Source organism: Diaphorina citri, unplaced genomic scaffold (genome assembly GCF_000475195.1).
Source record: "Diaphorina citri unplaced genomic scaffold, Diaci psyllid genome assembly version 1.1 scaffold833, whole genome shotgun sequence".
Taxonomy (NCBI): Eukaryota; Metazoa; Arthropoda; class Insecta; order Hemiptera; family Psyllidae; genus Diaphorina; species Diaphorina citri.
In genome coordinates, this window is record NW_007378265.1 from 97208 (window position 1) to 110546 (window position 13339).

General features: G+C 39.7%; 1 protein-coding gene across 1 annotated transcript in view; it reads left to right on the plus strand.

The window, feature by feature from the left end:
- LOC103512392 (twitchin-like) overlaps positions 1-13339 on the plus strand; it is a 100214-nt gene that overhangs the window by 71075 nt on the left and 15800 nt on the right. The window contains 22 exon segments of the mRNA XM_026825876.1: positions 300-599; positions 1035-1170; positions 1708-1874; positions 2432-2633; positions 2918-3138; positions 3524-3682; positions 4231-4361; positions 4868-5039; positions 5444-5591; positions 6044-6177; positions 6391-6690; positions 7014-7316; positions 8097-8231; positions 8506-8641; positions 9039-9070; positions 9262-9478; positions 9790-10079; positions 10293-10592; positions 10992-11049; positions 11367-11475; positions 11932-12004; positions 12860-13138. Of these exon segments, the coding sequence (XP_026681677.1) occupies positions 300-599; positions 1035-1170; positions 1708-1874; positions 2432-2633; positions 2918-3138; positions 3524-3682; positions 4231-4361; positions 4868-5039; positions 5444-5591; positions 6044-6177; positions 6391-6690; positions 7014-7316; positions 8097-8231; positions 8506-8641; positions 9039-9070; positions 9262-9478; positions 9790-10079; positions 10293-10592; positions 10992-11049; positions 11367-11475; positions 11932-12004; positions 12860-13138 (4002 nt within the window).

Consider the following 13339-nt stretch of genomic DNA (forward strand, 5'->3'; position numbering starts at 1 on the left):
CCTTCAGCTCGTGTCAGCAAGAAGTTCGTTTAACAAAAGGCGTTTCCAATATTAGAGGAGATTTTCAAAACAGATAATATACCGGGAGATTCAAGGCGAAATATAACTGGATTTTAGGATTTATAGATTTAGCCCTTCAGCTCGTGTCAGCAAGAAGTTCGTTTAACCGGATTTATGGTAGTTTCCCCCTTAAAGGGATGGTTTATACCCTATCCTAGGGAAAGGTTTCCTTGTTTCCCACCTCTCTTTGGACCACTGGGAACATACTTCAAGATTTTCTTCTCTCCTTTCTTCTTCAGGTGTGGCAGGCAAACCCAAGGGTCCTCTGCAGGTATCCAACGTGACGGCCGAAGGTTGCCATCTGGAATGGAATCCTCCAGAGGATGATGGTGGTGCTCCCATTGATCATTATATCGTTGAGCGTATGGACACGGATATTGGGCGCTGGGTGCCCGTGGTCACTTCTAAAACACCGGAAGCCGATGTGGGTGGATTGTATGAAGGCAAGGAGTATCAGTTCCGTGTTAAGGCTGTCAATAGTGAGGGAGAGTCTGAGCCTCTGGAAACTTCACATGCTATTGTTGCCAAGAACCCGTACAGTAAGTTTACCTATTTGTTTCGCGCTTATTGGTTAGGTTTATGTTAGTTAGACATCCTACGTATTGACCGTAGGCCGTACGGGCATTGGGCCCAAATACCGTAAAAAAAGCAATAAGGTCTATTCGTTTCCTTTGGCTGATTCTTGCAATTTATTTCACTACCTACTTATGTTATTTCTCTTTGGACTGATTTCTTACAAATATCGGAAATTTAGGAATATGTAGACCAGTCACTTTTGTGCGCTATCATATTTGTATTCCTTTTAAACATGGATTTTTATTTCTTTAGAAGTTGTAATAATTTTATTAGATTATTAGACAAAGTAGCTATTATTTATCAATTTATCACTCGTGTTGAGCGGATGTTATTTTTGTTTAATAAATAATTTGCTTTCAATGTTAATTATAAATCATTACTATTTTCCCCCCTTCTAGGTGAACCTGACAGACCAGGCAAGCCTATACCTAAGGACTGGAACAAGAACAGTGCTCTGCTGAAATGGACTGCACCAAAGTCCGACAATGGAGCTCCTATCACTTCTTACATTATTGAGAAGAAAGATCAATACAGGTAAATAAAGTGCTATTTTACTTTAGTTATTTTGAGCACAGGATACTTACAAGTCTTAGGTTTTATCCCGACTCGGAGTTTCGTCTACTTCGTAGACATTTTCGTCTTCGTAGTTTGTACTTCGTAGACTTTTCAAAAGATGTCTAAATTAAATAGATTAATTAATAGTGAGAAACAAAGTGCTGTTACTCATAGTACTTTAAGCAGTAAATGTGGAAAATACCTGGAGGAAAATTCTCTCATAGCAGCTTTCATGGAAGGCAAATATACCCACGAAAAATTACTTCTCAGATTCTTTTTATTGGAAAAATATGAATTTCCAATATACCATCCTACTTACACTCTTCTTCTTCTTTTGGTGCCATATTCTATTGAACGTTGGCAATCATGATGGCTAATTGATTCTTGTCTTGTCACGGGCTGCTTGGAGAAGATCTGGCATACTTACACTCTACATGAGAAAATATTAGCAGTAATTCAAATATTAAAATTTCATTTTCAAAAGCAGTAATTCAAACATCGAAATTGTATTTTCAGTTCCAAATGGCAGAAAGGCGCCGAGCTCATTGGGCCCAAATGCGAAGGCAAAGTACCTGATCTGGTCGAAGGCATGAAATACACGTTCAGAATTATTGCCGTCAACAAGGGAGGTCAAAGTAAACCTAGTGAGCCAAGTGACCCCATTGTGGCTAAGGATAGAAATGGTAAGATCGATTTTCAAGATTTCGTTTTATCCCTCGTCGCGTCGTATTCCTGATTTCAGTCAAGATAGATTTTTTACTAAGATCATTTTTATTTATTGGAAAACTGAAAGTTTTCTCTATTTTTATTTTTCATAATTACTCATTACCTACTAAAGTTATCTTTTTTTGCTTTTTTTATAATTAGATATTTTTTAAAAGCTTTATGTCAGGATTAAGGCTTTATGGCAGATATTAAAAGTTCCTGATATTTTTCGTTTCCAGTACCACCTGTAATTGACCGATCGACAGTCAAAGACGTAACAGTCAAGGCTGGAATGAACATCAAGTTGGATATCAAGATCTCTGGTGAACCTCCTCCAAAGAAGACCTGGTATCACAAGAAGACCAAGGTGGAAGCCAAGGACTTGATTTCCATCGAGGAAGAAGAGTTTTTTTTATTTATTTATATTTTTTTTATCATTATTATTAAAGTTCTCTTTTTATTAGACATTTTTTTTAAGGCCAGGAGTAAGGCTTTAAGGCAGATATTAAAAGTTCCCTCTACTTTTCGTTTCCAGTACCACCTGTAATTGACCGATCGACAGTCAAGGACGTTACAGTCAAGGCTGGAATGAACATCAAGTTGGATATCAAGATCTCTGGTGAACCTCCTCCAAAGAAGACCTGGTATCACAAGAAGACCAAGGTGGAAGCCAAGGACTTGATTTCCATCGAGGAAGAAGACTACAGGACCAAGTTGACTATCAGTCCTGCTGCAAGGTAATTCTCAGTTCTGTGCTTGTACGACTTGAGTAATTTCTTCAAAAAGAATTCATTTTACGTACATGTGTTGAATAGCTGTTCCTCTGTGTGATCTACATAGAGAGCGGCTATATCTCCCCTGATACGAGTAGGTACTTCCAAACTGGTGTGACTTTAAAGTGATTTCAAGATCAGCTTCCAATTCTCTTGCTTCCAATTCTTTTAGCTTTGAATTAAGCTTGTTTGATTTGATCTTTTTTCAATTCAAACTTTAAACTCTTTGTCCACTCTTCACTTCACAGACACAACACCGGAACGTACACCATCAAGGCCGAGAACGACTCTGGTAAAGATGAAGCCATCATCAATGTCACCGTCCTGGACAAACCAGGCAAACCAGAGGGACCGCTGAAGATTTCCGACATCCATAAGGAAGGATGCAGTCTGAAATGGAACCCGCCTGAGGATGATGGTGGTGCCCCCATCGAGTATTATATGGTGGAGAAGATGGAGACTGATACAGGTAAGGTCCTGATCAAATGGATAAGGACGTGGTGACTGAAACAAGCAAGGGGGGATAGTTAGACTGGAATGTAAATTGTGTTAAGCATAAATGCTTGTTCCAAATGTCGTTCTCCAATGAATACACCTAGCTAAATTTTATAACTTCACTTGGGCTCGAACCACTAACCTCCAGATCAAGATTGGTGATGCAGGTAAAATAAAAAGGAAGAGAGCTCTAGGTTAACGTTTAGCCTTCTTCTTTATATCGCCTTTAGGTTGTGACCTACATATATGTGAGTATAATATCAGCCAGCGAGTTTACTTTGCAAATGTTGGTTTTACTCATCTTATTTACTGAATTAAGTCTCTTGCATGCGTTGTAAACGATCCATTGCCGATTTCAGGTCGCTGGGTGCCCGCCGGAAGAACCAAGGACCACGCTTATGATGTTGCCAACTTGGTGCCAAACCAGGAATACAAATTCCGAGTCATTGCCGTCAATTCTGAGGGAGAATCTGAACCTCTGGATGCTGACAAGGCTATCGTGGCTAAGAATCCATTCAGTAAGTAGTTTACACTTCATTAGTCCAAAAAATAGCAAATCTTTCACCACTATTTGGTTTGGTGAAAAAACTCACGGTGTGTAAAGATAACTAATAAAACCTTACAAAACCTAGATTTTGACCATCAAACCAGCCTTCGTCTTCCTTGACCAAATGGTCAACACTATTGTTTTACACTTCATTAGTCCAAAAAATAGCAAATCTTTCACCACTATTTGGTTTGGTGAAAAAACTCACGGTGTGAGAATCCTGCCAGTAGGTGAAGCTTTTAAAAAACATCCACTCGTCATGGTGTTGAACTAAAGATAACTAATAAAACCTTACAAAACCTAGATTTTGACCATCAAACCAGCCTTCGTCTTCCTTGACCAAATGGTCAACACTGTTGACTCTTAATAGTCTCAATTCAAATCTTTCATCTACACGGATTAATGTACGAATGGAACGAAGGTGTTCTTAGTTAGACCAATAGAATACTCGTAAACTATTTGGTAGATATTTATATCTTACAATTATATTTACTGATATTATTTTGCTGATATTTTCAGATGAGCCAGGAGTTTGTGCTGCTCCTGAGATTGCAGATTGGGACAAGGACTACGTGGATCTCACTTGGTCTCCTCCTCATAATGATGGAGGTGCACCAGTCACGGGATATGTCATTGAGAAACGTGAAGTGGTAAGTGGATGAGGCCAAAGTTCGAAATGTCAATGCATGAACTAGTTCACGGGGCTAAAAGAAATTTCTCCATCGGAATCGTTTCCGGAAGGAAAATACTTCTTCTTAAACAAAAAGCACACTCCGAGGTTTAGGTGTAGGGGAAAACAGCCTTGAAGGATGGGTTTTCCTTCTACAGATGTTTCCTTCTACAGAAAGTTAATAATGTTTTCCTTTTACAAATCTACATTAACTTTCATATTTGTTTTCACAGGGAAGTCCACGATGGGTGAAGGCTGCGGACATTCATTCTCCCGAATGCAAAGGCCGGGCTGATGATTTGGATGAGGTCGGAAGGAAAATACTTCTTCTTAAACAAAAAGCACACTCCGAGGTTTAGGTGTAAGGGAAAACAGCCTTGAAGGATGGGTTTTCCTTCTACAGATGTTTCCTCCTTTCCTTCTACAGAAAGTTATTGTTTTCCTTATACAAATCTACATTAACTTTGATATTTCTTGTTTTCACAGGGAAGTCCACGATGGGTGAAGGCTGCGGACATTCATTCTCCCGAATGCAAAGGCCGGGCTGATGATTTGGATGAGGGAGTTGAGTATGAATTCAGAATCAGAGCTGTCAATGAAGCCGGCCCTGGAGAACCAAGTCCGGCCAGCAAGTCTGTCATCACGAAGCCGAGAAAACGTAAGCAAATAACCTAAATTCAACCTTCCCAAACCTCAAAAAACCTTTAACCGTCTTAGAAAATTGAACCCTCCTAGCCGTCTTGATAAACTAAGAGTATTCAATTACGGGTTTAATTTGCTTTCTGCCGATTCTTTCCTGTGCTTAAAATTAAAGTGCATTGGTTCAAAATTGAACATCAGAACCTTACAATTGCATTAAATCAGAAAGTAAGTGGCTTATGAGAAAGTAATTGGTTTCAATATTATTTTGTTCTTTTCCAGTGGCTCCCAAAATTGACAAGTCGACGCTCAAGAACCTCAAGATCCCATACCTAGTAACACAAAGAAAAGACATTTATAAATCAGAAAGTAAGTGGCTAATGAGAAAGTAATTGGTTTCAATATTATTTTGTTCTTTTCCAGTGGCTCCCAAAATTGACAAGTCGACGCTCAAGAACCTCAAGATCCACGAGGGTGAGAACCTCCTGTTTGATGTCAAAGTTCTGGGAGAACCTCCTCCAGAGATCACCTGGACTCTGAACAACAAGCCAATCACCGATAACACTATCAAGTAAGATTATATTTCTCATGATGATATAAAAATGGCGGTGCAACGTTTTTTTTTTTTTTTTTTTTTTCAAAAATTTTAAAATAATCTGCCTGACATCCATTTTTCTTAAACCTTATAAATTGTACTTTGTGTTTAGGTGGATTGAAAACAAACCAAACAGAACCAAGTTCACTCATCAGAATCCAAACACAGCATACGTCTCAGACAGAATTGTTACAGTTAAAATGAGATTGAAATTATTTTAAATTAAAATATTGATATTAATGAGGTATAGGTGGTTTCTGGGAATATTCAAACTTTAAGAAAAAACGAGTTTAATGCACAATCAAGCCAGGCGGTACGTTGCTTTTGTCTCTTGACACTTGTGTACCTTTCGACTCGCTAAACAAGTTTAAAATAATCTGCCTGACATTCATTTTTCTTAAACCTTATAAATTGTACTTTGTGTTTAGGTGGATTGAAAACAAACCAAACAGAACCAAGTTCACTCATCAGAATCCAGAGAGAAAAGACACAGGAACGTACAAGATAGTGGCTACCAACAAGTATGGTACAGATACGGCTGAATTTGAGATCAACGTCATCAGTAAGTATCGAGGTTTTCCTTTGATCTTATTCTGCGTGAAATCTCTTTTGCCTTTACCAAGGGACTAGATCTCTTTCGAGAAAACTTTTAGAGCATGCAGAATCCAAGTCATTTTTAATTCACTGCGTGGATGAACCTTCTTTGGAATCTATCGCGTCTATCGATCTACGAGTAAGTTCCTTAAATACAATTCTACAAACTTCCTATTTTCAGCTAAACCCGCCAAGCCCGAGGGTCCTCTGGAAGTGTCCAACATCCACAAGGACGGTTGTACACTAAAGTGGAACAAGCCCAAGGACGACGGCGGTGAACCACTGGAAGGCTATCTGGTTGAGAAGTACGATCCAGAGACCGGGGTTTGGATCCCGGTGGGCAAAACCCGTGAGCCTGAAATGGACGTGACTGGTTTGACGCCTGGACATGAGTACAAGTTCCGAGTGAAGGCACTCAACAAGGAGGGAGAGTCGGAACCTCTGGAAACCTTCTCCAGTATTATTGCCAGAGATCCTTACAGTAAGTATACCTCCGTCAGTTCCTTAGACAGTCACAAAAGATCTAACCAGGTCGCAGTGACATAGGGCGTTTATTATAGCGGATGGCCCTACTTAAACCAATACTAGTTCCTTGGACACTTTTAAGTTTGCTCTCATGGACACGGAAAGTAACTATAAAGCCCTTATAGAGCTCTGACCTATGGAGCAAACCAATCCTAGTCGCAACATTCCTGGGACTCAAAACCAACCACGATTTAAGTTAACGTCCGCGTCCCCTCAAAACCAACCACACCCTATTATTTTATCCCCAAGTGTAACTTCTCTTAATTCTTCCTTTCCCAGGTGTCCCGAATCCTCCCGGTGCTCCTGAGCCTGTGGACTGGAGTCAAAGCCATGTGGATCTGGTATGGTCCGAACCCGTACACGATGGCGGCTCTCCCATCACTTCCTACATTGTGGAGAAGAAAGACAAATACAATGGCGTCTGGGAGAAGGCATTGGAAACTGCCGCCCCTCTACCTCAGGCTATTGTCAGTGGTCTGACGGAAGGCAACGAGTATCAGTTCCGTGTTATTGCTGTGAATAAGGCCGGACAGAGTGAACCCAGCAAAGCTTCCAAGAACTTTATTGCCAAACCAAGATTCTGTAAGTACATAACTTTTTAACAATAGGTAATATACATTGGGGGGCAACATTTAAGGAAAAATAGACGAAATTATTTCTTGTGGCGACAAAAGATAAAACAGATTATCGAAATGTAATTTGGACAATTTGAGGTTAAGGAGGCAACGTTTAAGGAAAAGTAGACTAAATTAGGTCTTGTGGTTGTACAAAAGATAAAACAGATTATCGGAATACATATTCGACAATTTGAGGAAGGTGGATTTGACAGATTTCCTTCTATTTTATTTTCCAATAATGTATCAATTCCTTTTTGATTCTAAATCAATGTTTACAGGACCAAGTTGACTATCAGTCCTGCTGCAAGGTAATTCTCAGTTCTGTGCTTGTACAACTTGAGTAATTTCTTCAAAAAGATTTCATTTTACGTAGATGTGTTGAATAGCTGTTCCTCTGTGTGATCTACATAGAGAGCGGCTATATCTCCCCTGATACGAGTACTTCCAAGCTGGTGTGACTTGAGATTCCTAAAGTGATTTCACGATCAGCTTCCAATTCTCTTGTTCCTCCTCTTTTTTGTCTTTTACCTTTGAATTAAGGTTATTTGATTTGATCTTTTTCAATTCAAACTTTAAACTCTTTGTCCACTCTTCACTTCACAGACACAACACCGGAACGTACACCATCAAGGCCGAGAACGACTATCTCCTATTCTATCTAGAACAAATTTCCGGTGCTGGGGTTTTAGAAGTGAATCGATTAGTGTGTTAATGACTGAATGGATTTTATTTTATTTGATTTCAGGTCCTGTAACTGGTTTGGAGGTTGAGGGACTGATCCCCAACCACAAGTACAAGTTCAGAGTACGTGCTGTGAACAAACAAGGCAAATCTGAACCACTGACAACAACGGCTTCCATTGAAGCTAAAAATCCATTTAGTAAGTCCTTTATCATTTTGAAAATAAATTTTAATAGAAATTGTTTTCTACAATTTCAAATTATCTTTACGGTTAGAACCCCAAGTATAAGTTCAAAGAGGAAAGGTATCCTTTCGAGATCTATTTTGTGGCTAGCACATTGCCTATTCTATAAAAAGATACGCAAAACAACGTCAAGTACAAAATGGTGTGGAAAACCATATTGACTCTTCTCCAAAATTTCTAAATCTATTCCTGGCGCAAGTCCCATAATTTATTGATCTCTCTTTTTCAGACCAACCCGGAAAACCAGGCACGCCTGAAATCAAGGACTTCGACACCGACTTTGTTGAGCTCGCATGGACTCCTCCAGAACAAAATGGCGGATCTCCTATCGTTGGTTACATTATCGAGAAGAAAGAGAAGTACAGGTATGCAAATCTTCCGTCTACGTTAGTTGGGATAAGGGTCGTTTCTGAGCTCACTCTTTCGTTCCCCATGATGGTTTGTAATAGACATGAATGACCATATCCTTTGTAGCTTCGTATAAGCTCAACCCATCCTTTAGGGCTGCCCCTACACCTAAGCATTAAAGTGGGCCTTTTGTGTACCGATTCTTAATACGGTCATTGATGAGGGAATAGGACAGTTGTATTTTCCTTTTGGAAACAACCGATTTTGATAGCGCGCCATTTTGGATCACACCAAAAGAAGGGCAATGAGCTTCGAAAGAGGGAAAATTTCGAAAGGAAAATAGATCTAGTGTAGTTATTTGAATAAAGCCGTTTTAATTCTCTTACGTTTAATCCACAACCTCTTTACTTTCAGTCCTATCTGGGAGAAGTGTGCCCAAACTGAGGGTGCTATTTGACGTATTTCAATAAAATAACTTCTTTTCCCAGGTCATCGGAGAGCCTATGCCCGTCACCAAATGGTTCTCTGGAATCAAGGAGTTGCGTGGCTTGGATCACATCAAGGTTCAAAATGCTTAACACAAATTAACTTTTGGAGATGTGTGACTAACTGACTACTTTTTTGTTATTTCACACAGGCTACATTATTGAGGCAAAGAGCAAATTCGACCCCACCTTCGCCAAGGCTGTGGAAATCCACGGCAATGTCTGCCGAGGCCGAGTGCCCAAGCTAGAAGAAGGCAACACTTACCAGTTCCGAGTGAGAGCTGTGAACAAGGCAGGACCTGGAGATCCAAGTGAGGAGACAAGGATATTATTTATTCATTGGAAGCTGAGAGATTCTAAATATCATTAGTAGGTAGGTATTCGTATGAGCTTAATCCATCTTTCAGGACTGTTTGCCCCTACACGTAAGCCTCAAAGTGAGCTTTTGTGTACGATTAGGTATTAGTATGATCTAAGAGTCAAGGAGGTGGTAAATGTGTCCAAAGGACTGGCAAATGAAAATATAGATTATACCGTTTGTGTCTAGTATCGGATATAGTTCTTACTAGCATTTCTGCTACGGACCACATTCATATTAGGTACGATTGTTATTGATCCCATCCCATAGTTTTCTCTAACTAGCTAAAAATGAAAACTCTGAATATTTCAGGCGCTCCCAGCAGACCAGGAGGTCCTCTCAAAGTGGAAGATGTCACTGCCACCGGAGCCAAACTCAAGTGGAAGAAACCCGAAGATGACGGTGGCAAACCAGTCACTGCTTACGCCGTGGAGAAACTCGATGAGAAAACAGGACGTTGGGTGCCAGTGGGCAGAACCACCGAGCCAGAATATGACGTCAAAGGATTACAGGAAGGACATGAGTACAAGTTCCGAGTCAAAGCTATTAACGATGAGGGAGAATCGGAGCCTCTTGAGTCCGAACATTCCATTGTGGCCAAGAATCCATTTGGTACGTACAAAATACATTCTACATCCTAAACCTCAATATTTCATTGTTGAACCTTTTCCAACACTGATGTCTGCCTTCGTCATTCGGCTAAAGCCCTTACAACAATAAATGCTGATATTGCCAAGAGTCCCTTTGAAACTTATATTTTTATCAATGAAAATTAATTTTCATCTTGCCAAATTTCACTAAAAATGAAAACTCTGAATATTTCAGGCGCTCCAAGCAGACCAGGAGGTCCTCTCAAAGTGGAGGATGTCACTGCCACCGGAGCCAAACTCAAGTGGAAGAAACCCGAAGATGACGGTGGCAAACCAGTCACTGCTTATGCCGTGGAGAAACTCGATGAGAAAACAGGACGTTGGGTGCCAGTGGGCAGAACCACCGAGCCAGAATATGACGTCAAAGGATTACAGGAAGGACATGAGTACAAGTTCCGAGTCAAAGCTATCAACGATGAGGGAGAATCGGAGCCTCTTGAGTCCGAACATTCCATTGTGGCCAAGAATCCATTTGGTACGTACAAAATAAATTCTACATCCTAAACCTCAATATTTCATTGTTGAACCTTTTCCACTGCTGATGTCTGCCTTCGTCATTCGGCTAAGCCGTTACAACAATAAATGCTGATATTGCCAAGAGTCCCTTTGAAACTTATATTTTTATCAATGAAAATTAATTTTCATCTTGCCAAATTTCAAATACTAATTCCATAAAAAGATATTTTTTCTTTATTCTGTCATCACTATACGGCTACAGCTGAAGCCGCTACAACAACAACTTAGGTACCTATTCCATTTCTTGGAAAATAATTTTTAATAATTTTCTTGTATGTATTGTAGGCAAAGTGAACACCACATTAAAATTACATTCATAGGTCAGCAAGATGAGTTATTCTATCGTTTTTCTCAACAGACGCTCCCGGAAAGCCTGGTCTTCCCAACATTGAAGACTGGGACGTTGATCGTGTCACATTGAAAACTTAGGTATTCCATTTCTTGGAAAATAATTTTCTTATATGTATTGTAGGCAAAGTGAACACCACATTAAAATTACATTCATAGGTCAGCAAGATGATTTATTCTATCGTTTTTCTCAACAGACGCTCCCGGAAAGCCTGGTCTTCCCAACATTGAAGACTGGGACGTTGATCGTGTCACATTGAATCAAAATAATTTATTCTGTTCTATTTTCCACCTTCCAGACTCAAGCTCGAGAATGAGGACTACAAGACAACTTTCATCCTGGTCAAAGCTAAGAGAGCAGACACTGGTGTCTACACCGTCTCACATTGAACTGGGAGAAACCCAAGAGTGATGGAGGTGCTCCCATCACTGGATATGTTGTGGAGAAGAAGGAGAAGAGAATTTCCACCTGGGAAGAAGTTCTGACAACCGATGTGAGTATAATATCGAGTCGAAAGGTACTAGAATTTAACAACACTTATTTACGAGATGTGGAAAAGTACTAGAATTTCATCAAGGGCTAATATTCTTCTAATGTACAAGTGAACACTGAAATAGGCATGGTAGATGTGGATGTGGTAAAGCGACTTTTTAGCTCTTTTCGTTCTGGATAAACAAGGTACATACCTTGAACATTGAAGAGAGTTCTGTCCTTCGAGACTTTTCATAAATACCTTAAATATTTCCGTTTTGTGTAAGGTGTTTATGAAGCGCCCTATAAGCTCAGAGTTGTCTTTTCCACTATTGATAATATTGATTTAGATAATGCATTCGATAATGTATCCTTTTTTCCATAGACTTCGTTGATTATTGGGAAATCCGAACTGATAAATTGCTCCTTGATTATTGGAGATCCTAACTGATTAATTAATCCTTCTGTATATTTCCAGACTCCTGCCACGAAAGCTACGGTCACAGGATTGAAGGAAGGCAACACCTATCAGTTTTGTCACACGATGTATAGTAAATACCTATATCTACTAAAATTTAACTGTACCTGTCAATAAATCCCTTTAGTAAATTAGAAGTAGATTTTGAGTTTAACATTTTTAGCAGGTGGTGCTTCCTAAAATATTTTCAGGTAGTGATAATATGTACTCGTAGAGGCAGATCCTTCAATAGATCTAAAAAAGGTTTTATTTCTCAAAGAATCAAAAATTGAATTCTGAAAAATCGCGTAACAAATAGATTCAATTTAGCAGATCCAAGTTAATTATTTATTAGAGGTATGTACTTGCCTACGTTGCGTTGTGTTCCTGGATTCCTGGTTATCAGCTTGTCTGTCCTGTATGGCCATAATTAAGTTTGTAAGTTTTGTGCATCCTGTAATGTAATGTAAAAATGTCAGGTTAATTTTGGCTCACATACGTGTGCCTCGAAAAGAACGTGTGAATCAAGACTTTAGTGAGCAAAATTGAACAGGGCATGAGGTCCACAATAGGGTTGCCTGGAAGGGACTGACTGACAAGAAACGTCGACCCTGTTTAAAAAGGAAAAGGTTAGGAAGAAGAAGATCAGGGCTCACATACGAGTTGCTACTGAAGAAATTTGTCCTCGTGAAGCTGGAGGCTGAATGTGACCCGAAATCCAAGCACAAAGCTCAAAGAACTTCCCAAACTCCTAGGAATCGATCTCAGAGTCGTCTAGCATGGTATAGGCAAAATAATGAAGTTTAGCATCTTGACGGATGCCTCTGTAACTTTGTGAAGGTCCATATTGATAAGTTATTTTCCCTCTCTCTATCAATGAAGTTTAGAACCTACCAGCATTAGATAACAAGTAGGAATTTGCTAAAACTATCAATATTTTACTTCCCAGTGAAACCTTGGATCAACCGAGACAAACTCCAGAAGGTTATCGTTCGGGCCGGTCATGCGGTCAAGTTTGATGTCGACATCAAGGGTGAACCTCCTCCAACTGTGGTCTGGAGTAAGAACGGCACTCCGTTGGAAAATGACCTCAGCACGAAGATCGAGAATGAGGACTACAACACCAAGATTGCCATCACAGATACCACGAGGAAGAACACAGGAGAGTATAAGATTCGGGCAGAGAATAAATTGCAATCACGGATACCACGAGGAAGAACACGGGAGAGTATAAGATTCGGGCAGAGAATATTAATGGATTTGATGAGGCTACGGTTGAAGTTGTCATTTTGGGTGAGTATAAAACTGGTTGCAATTTATTTCACTACCTACTTATGTTATTTCTCTTTGGACTGATTTCTTACAAATATCGGAAATTTAGGAATATGTAGACCAGTCACTTTTGTGCGCTATCATATTTGTATTCCTT